Source organism: Xenopus laevis, chromosome 1S (genome assembly GCF_017654675.1).
Source record: "Xenopus laevis strain J_2021 chromosome 1S, Xenopus_laevis_v10.1, whole genome shotgun sequence".
Classification (NCBI taxonomy): domain Eukaryota; kingdom Metazoa; phylum Chordata; class Amphibia; order Anura; family Pipidae; genus Xenopus; species Xenopus laevis.
The window spans coordinates 102278431-102306052 of record NC_054372.1 but is presented as its reverse complement, the minus strand read 5'-3'; the positions used below and the strand labels follow the sequence as shown (position 1 = coordinate 102306052).

Sequence of the window (27622 nt, the reverse complement as noted above, 5' to 3'; positions counted from 1 at the left end):
TTATCAATCACACACACACACACAAATACTCAAAAAAGGCAAAAAGTAGGACTGCATGTTTAAGGTTGCTTCTTAAAATAAGGTCATGGTCAGAGGAGATCCTGGGCTCTCTGCCATCATGAGGCACTTGCTACCGTTCACCTTTTTGAAGTCTAGGGGAGTCCACACTGCTTGTAGTGAGAACGATCTCTGTGCTAGAAGAGCTAAATTCCCAGTTTGAAAACCACAATTGAGCTCTTAAAGTTACCAGGAGTAGTATTTTGCAGCCCCTGGTAACTAGTGGGGTTCTGCTGCCTGAGGTGAGTTTCTTAAAGGGCATGTAAATTCTAAAATAGAATAAGGCTAGAAATGCTGTATTTTGTATACTAAATATAAACATGAACTTACTGCACCACAAGCCTAATCAAACAAATAATTTATGCTTTCACCATCTTGTAACTTTGTTAAACATCTTTGCGAGACTAAGACTGTGCACATGCTCAGTGTGGTCTGGGCTGCTTAGGTATCGTCATAAACAAAGCTGCTTGAGTTCTGCATGGCTGGGAAGTAAGGCGGGGGCTCCCCCTGCTGTTCATAAGTATGATTGTTTCCCTGCTCAGCAGTTAGGGACCATCTGACAATTCCTTTCCACAGCAGTAAATGAAGGGAGAATTTCACTGCATACAGTCAGGTTTCTTATAAAAACGGTACACATTTTTTAATTAAGGGCATTTTTACATGCCCTTTAAAGGACAAGTAACATCAATTGTTTTTTAAAAAAATTGGTTAGTATACAACGAAAAAAAAAACAAAGACAAATTAAACTTTGAAATCTCTAAGTCTTTATTAAGAATTAACTTACCGAAACGCCACTTGCACTCCTCTACAGAAAAGGCAATCCAGCAATCCATTGTGCTGAGCTTGATTTCTCCTCCCTGTCTTCCTTATACGAGATAGCCAGGGAGGAGCAATAATTACCAATTATTTAAATAATTGACCCACCAAAGACACCCCCTTATTCAGAATATTGACAAAATCCTAAAATGGTTATAGGGAGAAATTACCTCTGTTACATGGTTTTAAGAGGTATAACCACAGAACAAAAATAATACAAATGCTGCTTTTTACTGCAATTGCATATAAAGCAACATGAGACTTTCTTGGAAATTTTGAGAATTTTCGAGTAACTAGATTGAATCGTTACTATTCAAATGTGGATGTATCATTATTTTGAATGGATTTTGGTACCTTTACGCTCCCCCCACCCAAAAAATCACATGGGTTACCAAGTGAGCTAAGTGGAGTCTTTCCAAAATTGCCATGTGATACCACATGATACATCACACAGCAGTAGATGTACTGCTACTTTGGGTATATGGACTCTGTTGTAAAGTTTGGTCACATACAGATGGTAGAGCCCAGCCAGGCTGAAATGATTGCATCCGGATTACATAGTTGCACTTCAGACTTCTTTGTGCTTGAGTTCTCACCTTGTACTGCCACTAACATATGCAAACAATGCCAATGTAAACAGAACTAGTGAAAGGTATACTGAAAGCATTATACTCAGTGAGAGAAAATTACTGCTGTTTTACAAGATGACAGTTGGTTAGAGCATGCCCTCCTTAAAATTGCACACACATTGCTTCTCTAGCAACATCCAGATGTGAATTTCCAGACACATAAATCAATCCTTGACCTGATCAGGATGCTTCACGTATAGCCTGCAAATTTCAACAAATGTTAAAATTATTATGTGGCCAAAGTAAATGTGCTCTGCATGATTAAACCTGTATACAAACTGAAATATGAATCCTCAATTTTAAATATGAATGACTTGTTTTTTTGAAGTTTGTATAACTTCCAGTAATAGTCTCAAGAGAAAAAAGCAGTAGCTAAATGGCTTTGGGTCAGGACAGTGGCAAGGTAATTAGAAACTATATTGGTTCCGGTAGTCCCTCTACTTCATAAATTTACAATGTGGCCAGGGTTGCCAGGTTGGCAGTTTTCCAGCCAAACTAGCCAGGGTACGGATTTGGTCTACTTTTTGGGGCTTTGTTGGTTTGTACTTTGGAAACCAGACAAAGTTTTTCTTTTTTCTTGCCCAATTGTGAAAAAGACTGTGTCTCCCAATGCATGTTGGGTAATGTAGTTTTTGTTTGCCAAGTTCAATGTAAGACTACAATACCCAGCATGCAATGAGAGTTACCAGATTTTGGGCCCTGTACCCCAGTCTCCCGTCGCTCTTAAGCATTCACGCATTTTCTGGTGACTTTCCTCAATTTCAGACAAAATCTGCTGGCAACCTAAAAAGATTGAACTGTTTTACCAATATGTATTGAAATTGTATATGTATTAGGGCCTTATGGGACCCCTATACCTCCTGGGCCCCCCATCTGTCCCATTTTGCTTCAAGGAAAAATTTGAAAAAGGCATATCTTCATTTGTGTATTTTTTTTTACTTTTTTTCACTGCACATATTGTGCTATTTTTGAGCTACTTTTGAAGTTCCTCTTGGCTAGTTTTGGGCTGGTTGTGTGGCTGACTTTGGCTGGTTTTGAAAATTACACCTGGTAACCCTGAATGTGGCAGAAAGGGTAACATTGCATGTAATGGACTGGGTTTTTCACCTTTCTGTATGTCACAGAATGACCAATTCTATGCAGCTTTTCAATTGGCCTTCATTATTTAACTTTGAATGATTCTTCTGACTCTGTCCAGCTTTCAAATGGGGGTCACTGGTTCTATCAAAGAAAACGACTGCTCTGTAAGGCTACAAATATATTGTTATTGCTACTTTTTATTCCTCATCTTTCTATTCCATGTAATTATTGTATTGATGCCCTGCAGAGCATGTGAATGCAACAATTCTGGGTGTGAAGGGCCCATGAGGGTTGGTGCCCACCAGTTTTTCTCCTGGTATACCAGCAGCCCAGTGCAACCCTGTCCCTAGAAGCTTACCCTTGTTATATTTGTTATTAACAAAATGCAGCTTAATAATACATTATTTTTAACTTAGAGCATCTGCCTTCTCTTCCTAGCTTCTCTCTTCTCTGCACACCCCATGAGAGGCCATAGCACAAGTTTCCAGAAGCCCTCACACAAGTAGGACCTAGCAACAGAGAAAAGAGTCCTTATAAGTCACCTCACTGTCTAGATGACAGTCATCAAGCACACACTTTGTCAAGAGGGAATTTATTTTTGCTCTGAAAAGCAGTTTTCGCTACAATTATTCTGGTTTTCTACATTCTTCCCTGCTTAATAAACTGTATTAACGCCATAAATAAAATCTGTGATTTTATACCGAAAAATAGTCCTATGCCTTACAATAACACAGTGACCCCAAGCCAGAAAGGTACTGTTCTCCTCCTCTTCAGCACACACTGCCCTAAACATCCCGGTTAAGGGACCACAAACAAATCATCATGGTATATATACGTGAATAATATAATTTTGGGGAAGCATAAAATATGCACCCTGCGAATAGGATGAGACGGCCTAAATAAGGACTGACACTTTACACAAATTCAAGCCGCAAGCCAATCAGGACGTCTGCATTGGCTGGAAATGACACTTTTTCCATTTCCGGTCCGGTGGAGACCGCCTCCAGGAAGAAATGCGAGTGCTACTTTTTCCACCACTCTCTTACACACTGGCTGAATGCAGGCGGAGGCCAGGATAGTTGGATGTTTTGACGTATGTGGAAGAGTTGATCTGGTATACATGACACATGCTCTTTCTGTATGTCATTACTGAACGCCTTTACAGTCAGAGAGCAGGATTTGTGCTACTCTGCGTGGAGCTGAACTGCGACTTGGAACGTATATGTGCCCGTTGTTCTAGCTTTGTATTCTTACAAGGAGATTTAGTGAGAATATTATGGCTTTACCATTATAACGTCAGGCTTTCCTGCTCTCTCGTTTCTGGTCTGACAATAAGTAGTGCCCTCGTGTGAATTTAATTCTTTCCAGTGCCAGCATTCCTGACAGCTTGGAGGCAGTCCTAAAATAAGATGTACGCCGGACATTCAATTTGCTGAATGCTTGGGCAAGTTCATTTGTAAAATGGGGGTGTAATAGATTGACACTTTCCTCTTATTTATAGTCATATTTACATATTTATAGCTGTTATGTTTTGGGTAGCCGAGGACGAGTAGAGTATAATAGTGCTTTATTAGCAGACTCTCATGCAGCCATTACACATCAACAGTAGCTTACTCTAATGCCTCAAGCTGTATAGAAAGTACTGTGTGTTCACAGTATAACTATTGTGTACAGTGACACCTACAGGCCATTTGTATAAACACCACAGTAGCATATACTGGTCATAGCTAATTGGCTGCTGTGGGTTTTTACATTGGGCCAATCTTTGCACCTTGTATTGCAACAAGGTTGAACTTAATGGGGGTGTCTTTTATTTTCCAGACTCATCTGTAGTGTATTAGGGCTGGACTCCACAAGTGTTTTTCATCAGATCGGCGCCCGTCGACAAAACGCAGGTGACAAGTCAGAGCAGTTGCAGACGTCAAGATATAATTGCACTGAACGAAAAGTCGCAGGTAAAAACTACATTACATCCGACCCATATATTCATAGAAAATCAGATGGCACACACAAGTGGGGATCTCAATAAAACTACAACTATTTAGCACGAATGCTTTTGTGTGTGCCATCTGATTTTCTATGAATATATGGACTAAGGATACCAAGGATTGCAGCAAGGATCCCAGATATATCACCACCTAACAAAGTGAGCAGATTCTGCAATATTATATATATTACATCCGACCCGACTGTCTGATGTTTACGCAGAAAGCAGCGTCTTCATCCGACAGTCTGGCCGTGTAGTTTTTACCTCCGACTTTTCATTCGGTCCAATTATATTTTGATGCCTGCGACTCCGTCCTGCTTGCCGGGCGCTGATCCGACGAAAAGCACGTGTGGAGTTCAGCCTATTGTTAAATAGCACCAATGCAGTTACCCACAGCAACCAATTAGCAATTAGTACTGACCTGTTAAATGGCATATAGCAACTAAGCAGAACTTTGCTTTCATTCTCTATGGGCTATGGCAGTGGTGCAATTTAGCACAGATCTTGATAAATCATCAAATGCAGAACATCAAAATTGCTAAAGTGCATTACACTGTCCAGGTGACCCCTCTTACTGGGAACACTAATAAAAGTTTTGTATTTGTGGCTTTGCTGCTTTGCAGTGTTAGTACCCCAACTTACTGGGGTGATGTGTTCAGGCTATGTCAGCCCATCCCAGTTGTTGAAGTAACACTATCTGAACCCCCCAGACAGCAGATTTCACAATTACTTATAACCATAAATATGAACCTGTAAAACAGTTGTTTTCAGAATGAGTGAGAATGCAAACTGATCGGAGATATTTGGATCTGTGCATCTGGACTCATGTTAGCCACCCTGGTTGAGAATTGCCAGGTTGGATAATAAACTTTCTGTGTGTACCGAGCTTATAAAAAAAAATAAGTAAAAAGAGAATGCATCAAAAAATAAGTAATAAGTTCATGCTTTGAGGCCATTATTTAAATTTTAATGACATTCTATGCCACAAATCAGTTATAATTCTATTGAATGGGAAGTGTCAAGCAGTTCTTTTCTATCAACTAACTGGAAAGCGTTCTGGGACAAGTAGTGATTTGATAACCACCTCAAGAAGAAAACACTGCATTTACCAAGGACCTGCATAAAACCTGAAATTTGATACAATAGCAATAGTCAAAGAAATTCAGACTTCATCTTTCCTTAATGCCAGGTCACAGGGGCAAAAGCATCTTCCAAGCATAATCATGCTTTACTCTTTTTGCAATGTTTCTAACAAGGCAGCAATAATGCTAAATAAATGAAATTACACTGCATTTACATTTATTGGTATCCTTAATCTTTCTTTCAGGTTTTAATGACTGTGCATTGGAATGGCTGATAATCAGGCAGGACGTCTTCATTTTCCATTAGACGAAGGCTCAGTCATTGAAGGAGTAAGCGATCAAGTGATTGTTGTTGTTTTACTCAGCTTTGTTGCTGTTGGTTCACTTATATATCTTCTTCTAAGGTAGGCCAAAGTATATAATAAATATTTCTACATTTATTTATAAACTAAATTAACAAAAATAATTCAAGTCTTTATTTGGCCCCCTAACATCTGTGAAGCTATGCTAAATTTTGTCAGTCCATGCATTAAGATTTTGAGATTTTCTCAATAATTTGAAGAAATTGTTTGTGTGAGTTATTTTTCTTTTAGGTGTTTGACCTACAGGGCTATAGTCTTACAAATACACATTGCATTTCCTTTTCACTGTATACATTTGGTGGCATATCTGTAAATAGTATTACTTTCTGGCATAGTTTTGTGTACTAGTTATACATCCTGTACATGACCATTGGCTATGTGGGCATCTATGTTTCTTCTCCTTACATACATAAATATAATACAGATTTAGCAAGGATGGCCATAGATGCATAGATAATATCAAATGAAAGTTTCATACAATATTCAGTGTGTGTATGGCAGGAGACTAGACAACCGATATTGGCAGAAGACAAGAATATCGGTCTGCTTGTCTATCGGGCAGGTTGGAAAATTTTAATTGGGTGTGAACATCGGGCTGCTGAATTATCAGATAGAGAGAGAATTCTATATGTATGTATATATGTGTGTGTGTGTATGTATGTATGTATGTATGTATGTATGTATGTATGTATATATATATATATATATATATATATATATATATATATATATATATATATATATATATATATATATATATACACACACACATACAGTTCCATATGTGGTGCACTCCTAAGTATAAACATCACATGCCTGGGTGCTGTCTCAAACATCATACATAGAGATTCCAACAAAAGACGCACACCACAACTTCAAAATATGGTGAAAATAAGGAAAACAATTATTGTCAAAGTTTTTGACCTTTCTCAAGACATTGTAAACAGAAAAATGTCTCCCCCTAGAATTTAAATGCACACAATGTCTCCCAAACCCCTTGTCTGATGTCATCATTGAATGAAAAACAGAGTTTGGAGAGTATAAAGTATATATGAGCGAAGCCCATCTGTAGACTGCCGCATGTGTAAAGCCAGGGCTATATTTCTCTTTATAACGAATGTGCCACAATTAAGGTGGATGGGATGTTAGAATAATTGCTGCGGGACCCATTCAAATAATTTTCTGGTTTGATGTGTAGAAAACCTCCACAGTGCATTAGAATTGCAAAACGTCAGTCAGGCATCTCAATGTAGAGCTAAATCAGAAAGCACTACTTCTAACTATGTAACAGAAAAATACAAAGTAGCAAGTTCATAATTTACTGTTGTAGAAGTAACTGTTACATTCCACCACATACCTGTTATGTGGAGTGTATTGATACAAAGGGGGATGGGAAAGGAAGGATAGGTAAAGAACACCTCAAAAGTGTTTAATTTGGAATGAAATCAAACCCATTAGTGATTGAATGAATTGCTATGGTCTTTAGCTATAATGTCCCAACATTGTATATACTCTAACATAATGCTGGAGCCTCTGCACTATTTATGTGATTGGCAGGATATTATATGGATCCCAAACCACCCAAAGTCAGAACTGCACTAATGTTGGTGCCTTGTACTTTGCCAGTAATAGACTCTCTGGTACTACATCTGTGACTGTGCTGGAGTCAAACAGGAGTGGTAAAGCAGACCAAATGTTTTATTATGGTGCCGCCGTGCCGGTTAAAAAAAACTACGATTAAACCCTAGATACTGTCATCCATGTAAATGAAACAGGGAAATGTGCTGGCAGTCCTCCTGCTGTTACTCATAATAAGGGCCTCCATACCCAGGGACATTCAACATCATGCAGTTCACTATGAGACACATCACTCCTGTGCCATGATCAAATCAGTATTTAATTATTTACTACTGTCTTTAAAAAACAATTGTTTTGTCCTTTCGTAGAACTGACCAGTGGTCCCTCACAAACACTCAAATACTGTCCATGTAAAAACAGTCAGGAGATAAAGTGCTTAGAAAAGTCAGCCCTCATTCATGTTCATATATATATATATATATATATATATATATATATATATATATATATATATATATATATATATATATATATATATATACACATATACACACATATACATCTACATCTACATCTACATCTACATATATACATCTACATCTACATCTACATATATACATCTACATCTACATCTACATATATACATCTACATATATACATCTACATCTACATATATACATCTACATCTACATCTACATATATACATACACATATATATATATATATTTATATATACATATATATGTATATAATTATAATAAATAACAGATATGCTGTACTGATACTTTGGTCTCTGATATTTTTATTTTGAAGCACTAAAAAGAACATAGGGCTGCCAAACACTGACAACAAGGAAGGTGTTGTATAAAGTGCTAGAAAATGGTGGAATTGTGTTTTTTTTTTTGCACTTTGCACACTGCCTTCGTAATCATAAACAATTTTCTCTCGTCAATTCATTTAAAGTCCTTTGTTGTGAAACTAAACCTGCCATTCATAAAAATGTGTGAAGCAGTGTGAAATAGGGAACATGCCTCAAAGTTGCTTGTTTCTAAATATAAATAAAATCAAATTTTTAATGGCTTGCAAAAAAGTTGTTCTGTTCTCTACCTAGAAGAATTAGCAGCATTATTTGCATTGGATTGTAGCTTTCTTGAAAAGTGTTTTTTCCCCTAATAAAAAACGTTGTTTTGTGTAATTTTTTTTTTATGTCTTTATAAATAGGAATGATGAGCAAAATATTCACCCAGAAAATCAAGACAGGGTCAGAGCTGTTCGTGAACAATTGCAAAATGAGCAAGTAAGTAATTTACATTTACACCAATTATAGATAAGTCAAGGCCCTTTCCTAAAATGGTTTAGTAGTACCCAGAGGGTCAGTAGCTTAACACTACTGTGTTAAATGAGTAGAGTTTTTCTGTTTTCATTTCACCTGAAAATGAGACAACGAAAGTCAATCTATGTAGAATTACTTTTCTAACTTTACAATTGCTGATGAACTGCATACTCATTCCTGTAGGTGATTTATAACCAAACCTTTCCTGTAAATATTGTAAATCATGTGTTGCCAGATGAAATATGCTTTAGTGGCTTTCGCAAGGCAACATGTTGACTTCCAAGAAAGAGGCTGCAATCCCAGCAGTGTAATTTAGACATTTAACTTAAAGAAATTCTTTGAGGTCTGACATTTTGGCAGAGCCCCTCTTAGCACAAGGTTACAGATATTTGAAAAAGATTTTCAAAAGACTATTAGGATTAGGCCGAATCCCTGAATCCTTCGCGAAAGATTCAGCCGAACCCCGAATCCTTCGCGAAAGATTCAGCCAAATACCTTATCGAATCCTTGTTTTGTAACAAAAAGTCATGCAATTTCCCTCCCTGCCCCTAATTTGCATATGCAAATTCAGATTCAGTTCGGCTGGGCAGAAGGATTCGGCCTAATCCAAATCCTGCTGAAAAAGGCTGAATCCTGGATTCGGTGCATCCCTAAACTATATATCACCCTAAGGGGCCGTCTAGGCTATGACTAGGGGATACATCACCCAGCCACTGCACTGTGTTTATAAATTAGCCTTATTGTCACATGCTAATAGGGCAGTATGTAGGGTTGCCTGACAGGTAAAAATGTTGTATGTTAACAGGCAAGAAAGATAGAAATAAAGAAAAGCCAATATCTTTTTTCCTGAAAAAAGAGTGTGCCTGACTGTTGCATGTATGATTTGTAATGTTAGCTGGATTTTTTAGGAAAAAAAAAATCCGGCTGTACAGTGTTGCAGAAATGCTCATTATGTAATGTACAATATTCACAGGCTATCCTATAGCAAAATGCCTTTTATTTAAAATATGTTTGCTTTCCTAATGTGTCTGTAGGAAACTACTCTTCCACCTCGCACTCAGTTCTACTCTGATATGACATGTCCAGTGTGTTTACAACAGGCCACATTTCCAGTAGAAACAAACTGTGGACATCTTTTTTGTGGTAATGTATTTATTATTAAATTAAAATGTCTCTTGATTTATTGAGCATCTGTAAATTGTTTTAAACGTTTGGATTTCTTTTTCAGACAGGTCTTTAGACACAAATGGTAGATTATGGATTGCAGTGCTTGTCCTTATTAGTAACAGTGGAATGAGCAGGGCTATTTTTACCTTCTAATTTGAGCATTATTTGTATGTAATCAGTATGTTCAGTGTATACTCCCTTGTACAGTACTGTGGAATATGTTGGCGCTTTATAAATAGGTGTTAATAATATGTGGAATCCGTTCTGGAAAATCACAGTGGAGGCTGTGGACTGAAGCTGTAGAGATGCAGGCCTGTATCTAGTGCAGACAGAATACACTTTCACTTTTATTCAATTTTCTGGCACACACCTGAATATACTACAGGTATTGGATCCTTTATCCAGAAGACTCTGAATTATGGAAAGGCTGTCTCCCATACACTCTATTTTATCCAAATCCAAATTTTTTAAAATTTCTCTGCGAAAATAAAACAGTACCTTGTATTTGATCCCAGCTAAGATCTAATTAATCCCAGCTAAGATCTAATTAATCCTTTTTGGATGCAAAACCAGCCTATTGGGGTTATTTAATGTTTACATGATTTTATAGTAGAGTTAAGGTATGAAGATCCAAATTATGGAAAGATCTGTTAACCGGCAACCCTCGGGTACTGAGCGTTCTGGATAACAGGTCCCGTACCTGTACATTAAATGAATGATTCTAAAGATTACCCTTACCCTCCCTAGCCCAAAAAGATCTCAAATTTGGCGTTTAGCTTCCAAATGGATCCACAACAGCAATATCCGGGAAACCTTTACTCCTCTGCTGATAGAATTCTGGTCCACTAACAAAGATTCCGCTTCTGTGGAAACAGTATGGGGATACCTGCAAGGCTTGGACCAGGGGACAATTCATCTCTCTCATAAAAAGGGAAAGAGCCAAAATAGAGGCAGTATAGAGGAGGCAAAGTTGGCTCTTTGTGAAGCTGAATGCTCCCTTAGCAGTACAGATGACCACTAAGCTCGACAATCAATGTCAGCGGCACAGAGGTCTATTGATCTCCTTCACGTAGACAAGTACTCTCAACTAGATATTGTTAGGCGGGCAGCCTAGAACGATAGAGGAGATAAAAATGGCCGTCTATTGGCCCTGCTTGCTAGGGACCCCCAACAGATAACCTCCATTCCCAGTTTACTAACACCTACTGGTGAGGAGTTTCACAACCCGCAATCCATAGCCAATGCCTTTGGGGAGTATTACAAGGAATTATATCAGTCGAGACTACGGCCTGACCTCCCAACTTTAGAATATCTGGCACCGCTACCCTTTCCCACCCTGAATGGAGAACAACTCTCTTCTTTAGAGGGTCCCATCTCAATAGACGAGGTCAAGGAAGCTATAGGCAGTTTCCCTAATAACAAATCCCCAGGACCTGACGGCCTGCCAATAGAATGGTACAAGGTAAACGTAGATATCATAGTACCTGCACTGGCAACCCTGTTTAATACCTTTTCACCACAGACTGCATCACAGATAACCTTGCCCCAGTGATGCAAGACTATCGAAGGAAAACAAACATCTGGGCGACACTCCCATTGTCTCTGGTGGGTAGAGTTAATCTAATAAAAATGATATACTTACCTAAATTTTTATACAATTTGCATAACTCTCCCATATATATCCCACAGTCATGGTTTAAACAACTTGACAAGATTAGTACCGCTTTCCTATGGGCAGGGCTGAAACCCCGTATCAGCCTCGCAACCCTGCAATTCTCGATAACAAAAGGAAGCCTAGCGCGGCCCAATTTTTTGCTTTACTATCATGCCTCGCAACTGGTTTATGCTCATTGGTGGCTGACCCAAGACTTAAACAACCCGGCTCTTTTGGTAGAAGCTGCCACTGCCACCTCACTCGAGGCTCTAGCCAATCACTTATATAGGGGTGAGCGATCTATGTTTCCTTCTACTCCCTCAATGGATTCAGTCATAAGAATTTTTGGGATCTATCTGAAGCGTTTTTACCCCCGACCAGACACCTGGTCCCCAGGTACCCCTCTGTGGGGAAATAGAAACCTCCGGCATTTATACAATTTTCCCCAGGCAGAAATCTGGGCTCTGAGAGGAATCAAATACTTGGCGCAAGTAATAGAGGGGGGGCCAGCTCAAATCCTTACAGGAACTACAAGTAGCATCCATCTCATATCATCTCTCTACCATCTCATATGCTATTACGTTATATTCAGCTCAGGCATGCCCTCACTGCACAGTTCCCTTCCATGCCACTAGATATCTCACAGAGCCAGCTGGAGCTCCACCTAAGGAGGCCAACCTTATCGAAGCCAGTCACTATGATATACACAATTCTGGGAGCTCGACCTAAACGGGCTCCGCCTAAAGTTGGCAGTAGATATCCCTGAAGTAGAGGAAGAAGCCTGGGAGGAGGTCTTAGACCAGGTCCCTGACCTCACTATCTCCAACAGAGACAGATAGATTCAGATAAAATTCCTCCATAGAACCTACCTGACTCCCCAAAGGTTAGCATAGATCTATCCAGGCACCCCAGACACCTGCTATAAATGCGGGACAGAACTGGGGACCCTCATTATCCAAAGGTATTGGGAACAAATTCTCCAGTTTGAAGCAACAATTTTTTCCCTTCCCAATATAAGATCCCCAGAGCTATGTCTATTAGGATCAGGCCCGGACTGGCAATCTGTGGGTTCTGGCAAATGCCAGAGGGGCTGCTATAAGGTCCCATAGAAAGTCAGTATTTAGTGGGCTGGTGGGGGCTGTTTGGGCCTCTATGTGGGCTGATTGGGCCTCTGTGTACCTGAAATGCCAGGGCCTATTTTAATTCTCAGTCCGGACCTGATTAGGATCCACGGGTCCCCTAGTGCTTAAGTCATATCAGAGGCTTTTTTATTTGCAGCTGTTATACTACGCAAAAAAAAAGCCATCCTTTTAATCTTGAAAGACACCAGCCTATCCATGCTAACCCGTTGGAAAAAAGTCATAAATGAAACACTGCCGCTTCATAAAGCAGTTTACATAGCTAGAGGCTGCCCTGACAAATTTCACGCAATCTGGGGTCCCTGGATTGACCTGCTGCACACGGCAGTTCCCTGATCCAATCCTGTACAGTGAGCAGTACATGACAGGGTAATCTAATTTGTAAAGAGACCTAGGATGTTTTATCTGTGTTAATGTGTACGAGCTACAATGCAATGATTGACAATGTGACTCTATCCTTTTGCTTTATTGCACTTGGACCTTAGACTGTTTTATTTATGTTTTATTCTTTTTCATTTTCTTTTCTGTAATGGTTGTAAATTTTGAAAATGCATGAATTAAAACTTTTTAAAAAAAAAATTAAATGAATGATTTAGTAGATACATATGTTAATGTGTTTCTCAGATCTTAAAGGAGCAACTATAGGAAAATCTTGATTAATGTAGAAGAACTTTGTAGCACTTGTTTTCATACTATGACAAATATAATCCATTTAAAGGGTAACTTCACCCAAAACACTTTTTTGCAGTAAGAGTAATTCCACCTCAACCACAACATTCCAGTACATAGTAATTTAAACAAATCAGTTGTTATTAAAGTTATTTGTAATGATAGTGGCAATGAAAAGCAGTGTCTATTGTCCTTTTCTCTTCTCTGGATCGGACTTTCGAAACAGTGTAGCAGATGTCCATTCTCTTGCAGGGCTGGTAATTAGTTGGCTTCTGCAATATTGTTTCAGAACCAGTAGTGCAGAGAATATCAACAGACAATGTCTGTTTTCAACAGCAATTACACTGACAACTGTAAAACCACTGACTGTGCAAAAAACAGTTTTTGAGTTAAGATCCTATTTAAATATTATTTAGATAAAGTATAGTAAGTATAGTGGGTTACTAAAAATGTGTTTTTGGTTTTTTTTTTTAAACAGGCTCTTGTATTATTGCCTACTGGAGGTATGGTTCGTGGCTTGGAGCAATAAACTGTCCTATTTGTCGTCAAATGGTCAGCAAATGCAATTTTACATATATTCATATACTTTCTCTTCTTATCTTCCTGGTTTCACTTGCTAGTTATATTTTCATGTGCTGTGAACCTTGTACTAGATCTGCTTTCATTTTCTTACGCTGCCGTTTTCTGTTGGAGGCCTCAAACAGTATACTTAAAATGACATATAGGGGCAGATTTATCAGAATGTCAGAACAGAACTCACTCACTTTCTATTTATTTCTATGGGATTTTTACAATCGTATTTACCAATGGAGTTCACCATTTGATAAATACAATTCTGAAGATCCCATAGGAATGAATAGAAAGTGAGTGAGTTTTTATGTGGTTCTGTTCTCACATTTTGATAAATTTGCCCTGTACTGTACATGTGACATGTACAGCTTTTTTGGAGGGTAATAGTACTTGAAGCTGAAGCCTTCCCCACACCACAGTAATGATCCACACCAAAATGAATATACAGACAGTACACATGGCTCTTGCAGCTAAACTTGGGAATACTTTCATTCACCATTAAGCCCTTACAAGTTTCACTTTTATTGTTGTTCCACAGTCACAGATGTAAAGTAAAAACAGTAAACTGTATCTTAGTAAACACTGTCACTTATTTGCTCACCCATCTGTTTTTCATGGGCCATTTTGGCCTAAGGCTGTCCAGCACAAGTTAGCACACGCAATGAGGTTCCACTGATAACAGTTTGTAATTATATGACTAGCTCTGACCCTGTCACTGTGTTCCTGTACTGGCAGAGTTTTTACTTTTGTTCTGACCCCTCTAAAATATTCAGACTCATAAATTATCTCATAACAAAGGAGCAAGCTAATCTTTTATTTTTTATCCTTCCCTGGGCAATCCCTTTCCCCTTAAGGTGGCCATAGTTGCACTGATAACGTCATACAAATTTTTGTGCAATATTTGGTGCGTGTATGGTGGGAGATGAGTCGACCGATATCGGCAGAAGACTTGGACATCGGTTGGCTCGTCAGAAAATTTGGATTTGGCGCCTTTGAAGGCACCCGGACATTAGCCATTGTTAGTGCTTAATCATCAGATACAGGTAGAATTCTATTGTTTCTACCTGTATATCTTGCAATTCAGCTCTACACGTGTATTGAAACGAACGATCTTTCTTGGAAAGATCTTTTCCAGGAAAGAAAGTAATTGTAATGTCTATGGCCAACTTTAGGTGGACCACCTCCTACTAAACCTCAGACACTAAACAGATTCTGTTACACAATGCCATCTAGTGTCTGAACATAGGAATTACTATAACCTCAGTTTAACCATAAAGTAGAATTGCTATTGACACCTTTTGTCTTTGTTTTGTTTTTTTTTGAAGACAAGTTTAGCTATTCCTGAATTTAAAAAAGCCAGTTTATAATTTGGCCCCTGTTTAGAGATATTGCTAAATGAGTAACAAAATGTCTGACATTTAATTCATATTCTTTATAAATGTGTATTAATAGTATTAACAGTAATAAAAATAATATAATAATATTTTTTTACAGGAATAGGGCATGACAAGACCAATCTCTTCTCCAAAATATTAATCAAAGGGGTAGTTAACCTTTGAATTAGCCGTTAAATGTAAGATGAGGTTTCCATACTGTTTCCTGTCAGTGAAACCAAATCTTATTGGTGGCTATAGACTTGATATGAAAATATGACATTGTGTGGCAAAGTTACCTTGAATAATGGTAGAGTGTCTAATTCATTTTACTTTGGAATGCTCTGCTTTAACTATAGCTAAAATTCTAGCTATAACTTGCCATTATTTGCGTGTTTATCCATGTTTTTGTAATTATATATTATCATCATTTATTTATATAGCAGTGTCAAGATACGCAGTGCTTTATTGTCTTTGTGTTTCCCGCATGTAGCTAAGTAAAATATATGCATATGTGAAATATGTGATTTTTTTGCATGTCTGTGGTATTCTGTATAATCAGTAAAAAGGTATTGCTTTTGATGCTTTTTCTTTCATGCTCAGGTGACATTATTATTTCCATTGTTTGGAGCAACGGACCAGGAAGATGCCCAAAATATACTCCAGGAAGCCACTGGTTACAATCGAAGGTTTTCAGGACAGCCTCGCTCTGTGAGTACAGGGCTCTTAAAAATTTCTGTAAAATATTTGCCGCAAATGTGAATACATTATGAGATGAAGAGAAGAATTGTATTCCTGGGCCTTCCAAAATCAGCACATGCTGCATGGTATCAGTTTATTACTTTTACATTAATAATGTTATTAAAATGTGAGGCAGTCATTCCTGTTTGCTATCCTGTGATTAATACTGTGATTAATATACCTAGCACTGACTTTGCCACACAACTGATATGGATCCTGCATGGGGATAGATTACCTTGTCAATAATGTACCACCTATTGTAAAATATAAGGAGATTATAAGTCACCATGGTGCTCCTTAAAGGAAAACTATACCCCCAAAATAAACATTTAAGCAACAGAAAGTTTACATCATATTAAGTGGCATATTAAAGAATCTTACCAAACTGGTCTATTTATTTGAGTAAATTTTGCATATTTACATCTCTTGCCTTGAGCCACCATTTTGTGATGGTCTGTGTGCTGCCTCAGAGATCACTGAGCAGAAATACTGCAACTCTAACTGTAACAGGAAGAAGTGTTGAAGCAAAAGACAGAACTCTGTCTGTTAATTGGCTCATGTGACCTAACAAGTATAGTTTGTTGGTATGTTTGTGTGCACAGTGAATCATACGATCCTAGGGGGCGGCCCTTATTTTTTAAAATGGCAATTTCTATTTATGATTACCCAATGGCACATACTACTAGAAAAGTATATTATTATAAAAATGGTTTATTTACATGAAGCAGGATTTTACATATGAGCTGTTTAATGTGATATCTTTTTATAGAGACCTACATTGTTTGGGGGGGGGAATAGATTTCCTTAAACCATATAAAGGCACAAGGCCTTTCGCAGAAATCCGCAATCCATCTTACTGCTAATTTTGTACTATACACTTGTTGATTTATTATGATTACTTGAAGAAGAAAAAGGAATTTTAATGACTTTGAACTTTGCTTTTCTAGCTTATGGACAGAATTATGGATTTGCCCACCTTGCTGCGTCATGCCTTCCGTGATATGTTCTCTGTTGGTGGCCTGTATTGGATGTTCCGGATTAGAATTGTCCTCTGTCTGCTTGGAGCCCTGTTCTACTTGGTTTCACCCTTGGACATTATTCCCGAGGCTCTTTTTGGTATTCTTGGTTTTCTGGATGATTTCTTTGTATTATTTTTATTACTAATATACATCTCGATTATGTATCGAGAAGTGGTCACACAGAGGTTGTATAGGTAAAATATTGGGTGGGGAGGGGGGTTCTATTTAGTTTTATACTTGAGAGCCTTTAACATACTATGCAGAAATGTGCTGCTTTAAGATATATAAGCATAACTGGAATTCTGAACAACAACTGTTGCAATCATGCAAAATAGCAATACTGCATTATTTGGCTTCATTTTTCTTATATAAAAAGTATTGCTACCCTATGAAAACCGTAAGCGTATGTTTACATATGTGTGCACTATAAAGTTTGACTGTACATGTTGTTAGCAAAAAAAAAAAAAACTCATTTTGAACGTTCTTCTTTCTCTCTTAGCACTGAAGGTGTATTATATATACAGGACTGAAAAGAATGTTTCAGTGGATCTTTCATAATTTCTTTTTATACCTACACACTAGCTACTCTTATAAGTAGTTTAATATACACTCCTATTATTATTTTTGTTTGTTTGCTTTGTATTTTAGAAAAGCACAAGCAATGTTATCTATACCATCACGAAAACTGCAGCCCTAAAGTGACACTGTTCAGGAAAATATAATCAAATGTTTGTTATTGTGTAAATGTTAAGGAACATTTTAATTTATTTTAATAATTCAAATTTTTTAAGGCTCATGGCACACAAGTCATTTTCTCAGTAGACGAGAAATGCCTGTAAACCCCTTTTCTGTCTGCCATAATATTTAGTGGTTACCGTCAGTGTCAGACTGGGATGTCAGGGACCCAACAGAAAATCTTAGATCATGTGTCCACTTTCCAAACTATTATTTCTCCTCACTTAACCTCTTTATCACAACTCATACAAGCATATTTAGGCCTGCAAATGCAATATCAGGCTGAAAAACAATTGTACACCTCTACTTTCATAGGTACAGAGCCACTGTGCAGAATGAAATAAATGATACTTTGCTGCCTTGCAGTGGAATGTATCTACCCAAGCAGTGAATGGAATTTAAAACGCTTGTTGATATTTTACCCTTTGTTGCCACTGTCTTAGGCTGGCTTATCTTTGTTTTTTGCCTATAACTCCAGTCTTGTGTCTTAATCCTCTTTTAAAAGGTACATGCAACTGTAGGCCCTCTGATGTTGGCAAAGTTTAACTTTCAGCAGACCCTAACAGCCTTTGACAGTCAGCTGAAGGCCAACAACATATTGAGTTGCCCATAACTGCCTTTTATGAACCAGTGTCCACCAAAGAGTGGACCCCAAAAATTCAAATGTATTGTTACACTTAACACTTAATTTGTGCAGAAACAATATAAATATTTTTCTCTACTCCTTCCATCCATGCAGCATATCTGCATTTAATTTCCACAAACATGCACAAGATGCAAGCAATACGTTTTATTAAAGTTAGGTCCTGCTTGGCCCACTCTGATCCTACAAAAATATACAATAACCTGTATTATCTAACAATATACAAGGGTATTAGAGGTCGCTAAGGAGTTCAGTGACATTTCTAACACAGTATTACTACTGAGCATTATTAAGTACCAGTCATAACAGATATCATAAAATTTGCTATTTGAATGTAGTCTGCGTGACATGCTTTGTCTTCATTAAGTTAATCACTTGGTTACCATTCATTTTCATTTAGGGTCCCACAGCAAATTTCTTGCGTTCAGAGTAATAGTAGAATTTGTATTTGGCTGGATGTTTAAGTAGACGGTAGCGCAGGTGTAAATATATTTTTTAACGTTTTCATGAATCGGACAAGTAGTTTATTGGGTTTTTTTCTAATATGTTTGGATATTTAATTTTTAATTACTGTGCTTATCATCACACTTCCATCACAATTTAGCCTAGGCTGGTGTTTGGGGTGTCTGACCTGTCCATATCCATATTCATATATGTAAATTTCCATCAGCCTGTAAGAAGGTATTGAAAGATGTCAGGTGTATATAAAGAAACTTCTGTACTTGAATAGTCTGGCAACTGCATTGTTATCATGTAACAGGATACTGTTTGCTGTATGCCTGACTCCGTGCCAATGATAAACAGTTGGTTGCATAGTTAAACTGAGGTAACACAGTAACAAAACATTAAATGCCAAAAAACCTTTAAAGGAGAAGTAAAGTCTTCTTCCACTTGGGGGTGCCAAATATTAGGCACCCACAAGTGATTGCATTTACTTACCTGAAACCCCGGGCCGGTGCAGAAAACTGCACTGGCGCAGGGTTCTTCGCAGTAGAGCGAAAAGCCGAACTTTAACTAAAAAGTTGGCTATTTCATTATACTGCACGTGTCTGCCCCAGGAGATTTTAAGAAAGAAGAAGCCGGAAGAGGATTGATCCGTGGTGTTCACTGGAAGAACACGGGCTGGTGCAGTTTTCTGCTGATAGGAGCATCGGCCCAGAGTGTCAGGTAAGTAAATACAATCACTTGAGGGAGCCTAACATTTGGCACCCTCAAATGGAAAAAGACTTTCCTTCTCCTTTAAGGGCCATGGCATCACCTGGGAAAGAGCAGATTTATCGTTGGCATAACCATAAAGAAGAAGGACAGTCTAAATTATTGGAGGATACCAAATGTTAGGCATCCCCAGTGATTGTAATTGCTTACCTGATACCCTTGGCTCCTGTTAGCAGAAAACTGCACAGGCCAAAGCTTACTTTTCAGCAAGTGATTGTCACTTTGTCTTTCTTTAATGCTCCTGGGCCCACACATTTGCAGTAGAGTGAAAAAGCCAGCCTTTTTTTAAAATAAAATAAAACACATAAAAATGAAGGCCAATTTAAAACATAGATCCATCTATAACATACTAAAGGCTATGCCAATGTACGGGTGAAAATCCCACTTTAAAGGTTTTATTAGTTTCGGTATTGTCTTTCTTATTTTTTTTAAGGAGGATTGCAGTGGAATGGTATAGGATGATGATGATGATATTTGTTTTAGTTGGGTCAGCATGTATACACCATACACTATGCTTACATTCTACTTATTATCTACCTGAATTTAAGCCAAAGTAGTAAAAAAAGATTTGCATTAGGAAGGTTATAATTCTTTCATTAATATAGTTAATAAAAGGAACATCTGTATCTGGTTTGCACATTGGCTAAGTCAGCTAGGTTTGAAATGAAAGTCTACTGTATTCAAAGATATACTTTGAATATCTACTTCTTTTTTCATTCATTGGCTAAAGTAACAGCATTATTTGTACATCAACCTATTGCTAACAGTTTGCAATTATTCTGAATATTTCTTCAAGTTCTAGAAGCACAATAGGAGAAAATCAATGGAGAAAATATTATTTTGGCTGCCGTTTTTATGTTATTTTGTAATTTTTACATTTGGAAACAGGAGATATTTTGGTTACTACTTCAATAATTTCATAATTGTCGGTATTACACTGACCTTTTAAAAAAAAAAAAAAACATTTAATAGGGACATAAACTATTAGTCAGAATTCAGATATGATCAAAGTGCTGTTATGTTTATTTTTTTTTTTGTTTGTTTTAAACCTCATGTTAATATCACAACAGTGGTAAGCAACAAGTAACAGCCCACTGGTTCATTTAAGAGGAAGTCTGTCTGCATACCAACCCAGAGAATTAAAAGAAATACTAAACTCACTGCCCATGCATAGGATCACCTCTCCATTCTAGGACCAGATAGCATCCAGATTGCGAGCGAGTGATATCAAACAGCCTAAAAACGAAGATGGAGCCACAGACTCCGCTGTGCAACTTAGCATTTAAAAATAAAGGTACCAAGGACTTTTTTTTTAAAGGGCCAGCATTTCCGTTAGGTAGGTGGTGCTTAGTTCCTTGAATAAAGGGACTCCCAAAACAAACATGGGAGGGAAATACTGTGTTACTAGTTCAAAGGTCTCAAGATTTAAGTATAAATCTAGATCGCTAAGCACATTTGCTTTCATTTTGCCTTTTTGAGGGTTTTTTTAGCGCTTTTAAGAAATGGTGAGACAATGTGGTGAATATATCCCACTAAAATCAAAACATAACTGGTGCTGTAAAATGTTTTTTTATGCTGTGTAAGCATCTGAAGTATTCTTTATACTGTGAGTATTAAAACTGGACAGTTGAATGACTATTGGTTCTATTGGTTTTTTTTTTTAATCAAAACAAACCCTTGGTGAATAAAGATGTTTAGCATATTTCTGTTTCTTGCATTGTTTTTTTTGTATTTGTTCAAACCATGCAACTTCAGTGTTGTAGTACAATTAGAACAATATTGATAATTTCAGACTTCCCCTGTTGCTAGTCAGGGGATTGGCTGAAATTAGTGTATATCTGGTTCCTGCTCCAGGGTCATGTATCAAGGTTTAATCCTGAAAATATTCAGAAGATGAAATAATTGACATTCTTTAAAGGAGAATTAAACCCCTCTAGTTATAAAAGCTGCCCGGCAACTCCGCCGTTTGCTCTGCATTTTAGGGTCAGTTTTTTTTCATGGGCACCTTATTGACTAATGCACAGTGTGGGGAGGGACAGGGGAGGGGGGCAATGGCAGGCAGTTAAAGGGGGCTTTTGTTACTAAGGGGGTTTAGTTCTCCTGTAATGATTTTGTTTTCTGCTGGTTTTAATAAGCTGCATGTAACACAAATATTGGCTACAAAAGTCCATTTTTTATTTGTGGACATGTTTATTTACACTTCCAGTTTAATGTATGTGTTATCTTCTATGCAGATGTGAACCTGTAATTCAATGGCAGTCTCCATGGTTAACACAGTACAGGTATCAGACCTGTTATCCAAAATGCTTGGGATCCACGGTTTTCTAGATAAGGGATCTTTCTGGAATTTGAATCTCTATACCTTACATCTGCTAAAAAAAATCAAATAAACATTAATTAAACCCAACAGAAATGTTTTCTCTCCAATAAGGATAATTATATTTTTGGGGATTAAGTACAAGGTATTGTTTTATTATTACAGGTAAGAAGAAATCATTCTTTTGGATAAGTAGTTGCCAAGAAATCATTCTTTCTAAATAAAGGGTTTCCTGATGGGGGATCCGAAACCTGTAGCTTATTTTGTAAAAATTATATTCAAATTCTAAAGTACAGTTTTATCAGTCCATAAAATTACTATGGGATCCATGGGTTCTAATCTAAAAGATCTAAAAAGCTGCAGTGCTGTTTCCTTATTTAGTAGTAAGCCAATACCTTGTACTTTATAGTAAAGGGCTACCATTGGAGTTGGAAAGAGCCATTTATATCCCCTGTTTTTTGCCTTAAAGGAGAACTAAAGGTATTGTTTTATTATTACAGGTAAGAAGAAATCATTCTTTTGGATAAGTAGTTGCCAAGAAATCATTCTTTCTAAATAAAGGGTTTCCTGATGGGGGATCCGAAACCTGTAGCTTATTTTGTAAAAATGATATTCAAATTCTAAAGTACAGTTATCAGTCCATAAAATTACTATGGGATCCATGGGTTCTAATCTAAAAGATCTAAAAAGCTGCAGTGCTGTTTCCTTATTTAGTAGTAAGCCAATACCTTGTACTTTATAGTAAAGGGCTACCATTGGAGTTGGAAAGAGCCATTTATATCCCCTGTTTTTTGCCTTAAAGGAGAACTAAACCCTAAAAATGAATAGGGCTTAAAACGCCATGTTTTATATATTGAACTTGTTGCACCAGCCTAAAGTTTCAGCTTGTCAATAGCAGCAATGATCCAGGACTTCAAACTTGTCACAGGGAGTCACCATCTTGGAAAGTGTCTGTGACACTCATATGCTCAGTGTGGTCTGAGCAGCTGTTGAGAAGCTAAGCTTAGGGGTCGTCGCAAATTATCAAGATCAAAATGAGGTTGGCCTGTCATATAAGCTGATGCTACAAGGCTTATTACTAAATTCTGATGCTAGTAGCACTGGTTTCTGTGCTGCCATGTAGTAATTATTCATATTAATTACTAATCGGCCTTATACTGTGACATTTCTATTCTATGTGTACTGAATATTTTGAGTCAGTCCCTAAGCTCACTAACTGACAGCAGCACAGAGCATGTGCAATGAATCGGCAGAAAAGAAGATGGACAGCTACTGGGGCATCTTTGGTGACATAGATCTTCCATGCTAAAGGACTTTGGTTGCCTCGGGCTGGTACAGATGCCCAAAACTTAATGTACAACATTTCTAGCCTACTTTTTTTAATTTAACTTTCCTTGTCCTTTAATACACACAAATCGCAACAAAGACAATCTTGGAAACAAAAAAAGCAGGCACTTTAGGGTCTAGGTTAAACAATTCTTCATTTTAAACACATTTGATTTTTGTAAATAAAAAGAGTAAGAACACACACACACACACACACTATGTGATTTTAGCTAATCTATTGTAACTGTCCACTGCAATAAAATATATTTTTGTTACGTTTTGCTAGCTGCCTTAAGGTGGGCTGTAGTGATGTGCAGGACTACAAATTGTCAGCCCACACTTGACCCTAACCCGCAGGTTTGCTTCCCTTTATATATCCACGCTGCCCCGCCCCCGGAAGTGGTGCATGCATAGATAGGGTGCAGGAAGAGCTCCGCCCCAAAACCCGCCCGCGGCCTGAGTGTGTCAGCCCAAAGCCAACCGACCCGTGGGTATCGGGCCAGCCTGCACATCACTAGTGTGCTACACCAGAAAAAATGTCACATCCCAAGTATTCTGGATACATGATTCCATACTTGTACTGAAACAACACATGGCCACGTGAAAGTTATCAATCATTACACTTATGCATAACTTTACTAATCAGTAGCTTATGTCATATGTTTTTGGTTCAGTTTGGTATTTAAACAGATTGAGTATTAGAAAAGAGCCTTTTAGATGCGAAATACCAAATTGCATCTCCGATCATTTTTTTGGCGTTTACACACTGAACCATACACCACCAAAGTTAACACATACTGCATGGCCATTGTGTAGGATTTATTTCTATAACAGTGAAGACTTAACACTGGGGTTTTCCAGATAACGGATATTTCCATAATTTGGATCTCCATACCATATGTCTACCAAAAAATCATTTAAACATTACATTTTTTGCTTCCATTAAGGATTAATTATATCTTAGTTAGGATCAAGTGCAAAGTACTGTTCAATAACTACAAGAAATCATTTTTAAAAATCTGAATTATTTGTTTATAATGGAGTGTATGGGAGATGGTTATTCCATAATTCGGAGCTTTCTGGATAACAGGTTTCCGGATAACTGATCCCATACCCGTATCTGCATAGTGTTGCTTGCCTCTTCATTTTTAGTGGGTGGCTCTGAACAATAACAACAGATTCCTGTTCTTCTTTTGTGCTTACTTGACAGTGTTTTTAATATAGGAATAACTAATAGCACATACTATTTGAGAAATGGATTTTCAATAAAAGTCTTTACATTAAACCATTTTTGAAATATTGTATAGTAACCCATAGCAACCAATAAGCCGGTAGCATTTAATGGCCATCTGATTAGTTGCTATGGGTTACTAGATGTGGCAAAGTTAAGACTTAATTATATCCCCCTGATAGCACACTTAATGATGCTGAACATGCTTATGTAAACAGCAAAACTGTGACCTACGTCTTCAGTTACTCTCTTTTGAGTAACGTCTTTGCTATGACTAAAATTAAGCGAGAATATGGCGGTGCCTACGGCTTTATTACCCCATATAACATAGCAGCCTCTCCCGCAGATGAATAATCTCTGTAATGTGCTGTGTAAAATGTGTCAGTGCTATATAAATAACAGATAATAATAATTAAGGACAGTTTTCCTCTGTCTTGCCTTTAATTGGCATATGGCACTTTCCCTTTAAAAAGACTTTAAAGTCTGTTTGGATTACACAATGGTGCCCTTGTGTGCTGTACAATGAAATGGAATGTCAGGCTTCTCCTGGGATTTGCAGGTTGTAGACATGACTTTATAATAAAGATTGCTAAGAACAATTGGCAAGCTCTTGTTACCTGTTTGACTTTTTGAAATCAAGATAAACAGAAGTATATTGCTAACCATAAATGAATTTATATTTTATCCCCATTAATAGTAAGTGAAGTCTTGTTTACATAAAAATCTTCATAAAACTACAACAAGTTAGGTTTCAGTTAGTATACACTTTTCTCCCCTTTCGGAAGATGAAAACACACTGCTAACCACTTATTGCCAAAAAACATTTAGCAGAGCACAAAAACAAGCATCGTTCGCTGATACTTGAGGCTTCAGGCAAAATGCCTAAATACATATTGATGAAAATACTGCATTCTTGTGTGTAGTAAGATCACCTTGTTTTAAGGTTTACATAAATTTCCTCCTCCTCAACAAAGCTAACAGAAAAGTGTAGCCTCAATATTAATAGCTTATGCTTAGTTCATACCAGTTTCCTTTAATTGAAATGTGCTCCTGCCGTTGTATTTGCAGAAGTCCTAGCAGCTTCTGAAAAAGGGGTTGTATTACAGTAGGCAAATTTGGGGCAGGCTCTGAGGCACATTGAATTGAATTATATTTTTCCCCACCTAGCAAAAATATATATTTCTGAATTTTTGTGTTTTCTTATTGACCCACTCACTATCACCCTACAGGACAGGAGAGGAAGGGATAATATAGAAATATAAATTCAGCTGATTCTACTTCATTAGTTATTATGCCCAAAATGTGAATAGAGAAAAGCCAGAGACAGGACTTTTACTTATAACTGGCGACAGATACCATATGTGGGCAATATCTTAATTAATTTAACACTGGTACAGTACTGTTACCATGCTTTCAATTAATCCACCATAATAAATACAGGCAAGTCCCTCACCCATTGTGCCGACATTCAACATGATGCAGAAAATGTTGTGACGCCATTCTTCCTACATGAGGTCAAATCTGACAAGAGGGTGGGGTGTGTAATCACTGGTGTAAATGTGTGTAGGGTGGCTTTTGTAGGTGGAAAATATATACCTGTAGATGCAAGTTTTGAGGGGAAGAACTTTGGTGATGATAATCTGTTTGTGGTAGGGACATGAACAATTTAAATGATACAAACATTTGATTTCAGAACAACTAACTTCATAATAAAACCCATTATTTGAAAAGTTTGTAAGCCCATCTATTCTATTGTAGCATTGGAAGTAGGCTACTGGTGAAAGAGAGCTGTTTTTCCTCTTTCACAGACAAATGTCAAGCATGCAGACTTCAGAGGAAAGATACTAAAAATAGCTTTGTCCTACATAACCTCTCTACAAACAAATGTGATAGATGAATCCTCTGCTGGCCTTCTGGCTGCACATAATGTAATCAATATTATATGTGTAGTACTCGATACTATACAGCATTACAAACCTGCTGTTCAAATGAAAGGTTGTTTGTGTATAATAATATTTCTGCTATGTCTTAATCAGTTACTTAAAGACCCACCACAAGTCAAGGATCAATTGCTAAGAGCAATATCAGTTCTCATAAGATCTAGGACTTTTTATGAATAACAGGTCTGTAAAATAATGATGTTTCAGGGAGCTCATGACATTACCTGTTTCAAGTGCTCAGGGGCCCCAAGAACGGTCATGTAACATGCATGCATGTTATGTGTTTTTCATATTACAGAATAGGTCCTTGTAACTGAAGGTGGCACAAAGGTTATCAGTGCAAGCTATTTGTGCCTTGATAGAATTATATTATGTGTATTTGTATAAAAAACAACCTTGAATATGACTATGAAGATTTTCATTCATCCATGGTATATCTAGTATAGGTAAATCTAAAAAAAAAACTGGACTTGCTGATCACTGATTACTCAGCAAGTCCAGTTGTTTTTAGACTTACCTATACTAGATAAACCTTATTACAGTCAGATGTCTATCAGTATCCATATGGAACTGCTTAATGGGGATATTGTTTAACTGAATATGAAGAATGTTTATAGATTTCCCCCTAGTATCATCAGCATTGAACATATCTTTTAAACTAATTTGCTCTTCCATAACACCAAAATATTGCCCACAAGTGCCCATTAATATATATAGAAATGTATATATGTGTTATCTAAAATATAGCTTTTGCGCAAAAGCTTGGCATAGAGTCCTGCATCAGTATAGAATTCTTTGCCCTGGGTATATACAAGCACAGAAGCAGTACAAGGGGAATGTGGTTTCACCTGCAACATATAGTGTTTTATAGCAGTGAGAATATTACATTTATAACCTGGGAAAATGTTGTTAGCATTCCTTTCAACTAAATCATAGTACCAGCTTAGTCACATAATATA

The 27622-nt window shown here is 37.4% G+C and overlaps 1 protein-coding gene across 5 annotated transcripts; it reads left to right on the top strand.

Moving 5' to 3' along the window:
- The first annotated feature begins 3550 nt into the window (after window positions 1-3550).
- rnf170.S (ring finger protein 170 S homeolog) lies at window positions 3551-21484 on the top strand. Of its 5 annotated transcripts, none has more exons than XM_018239880.2 (8): window positions 3561-3696; window positions 4404-4537; window positions 5897-6055; window positions 8813-8888; window positions 9959-10067; window positions 14032-14105; window positions 16100-16207; window positions 17185-21484. In XM_018239880.2, the coding sequence occupies exons 3-8, from the start codon at window positions 5919-5921 to the stop codon at window positions 17452-17454; spliced, it is 774 nt and encodes a 257-aa protein (XP_018095369.1). In that variant the 5' UTR covers window positions 3561-3696; window positions 4404-4537; window positions 5897-5918; the 3' UTR covers window positions 17455-21484. The 5 variants fall into 5 exon arrangements, with proteins under 5 accessions (XP_018095368.1, XP_018095367.1, XP_018095369.1 ...); XM_018239881.2 differs by having other exon boundaries at window positions 3563-3675; XM_018239879.2 differs by lacking the exon at window positions 4404-4537 and having other exon boundaries at window positions 3551-3675.
- The last annotated feature ends 6138 nt before the right edge of the window (window positions 21485-27622 follow it).

Excerpts from the sequence above, each read along its gene's own strand:
- rnf170.S (XM_018239879.2), top strand. The coding sequence starts at position 5,919 with ATGGCTGATAATCAGGCAGGACGTCTTCATTTTCCATTAGACGAAGGC. Across the intron at positions 14,106-16,099 it reads GTCCTATTTGTCGTCAAATG|GTGACATTATTATTTCCATT; the intron begins GTCAGCAAATGC and ends TTTCATGCTCAG. Across the intron at positions 16,208-17,184 it reads TTTCAGGACAGCCTCGCTCT|CTTATGGACAGAATTATGGA; the intron begins GTGAGTACAGGG and ends TTGCTTTTCTAG.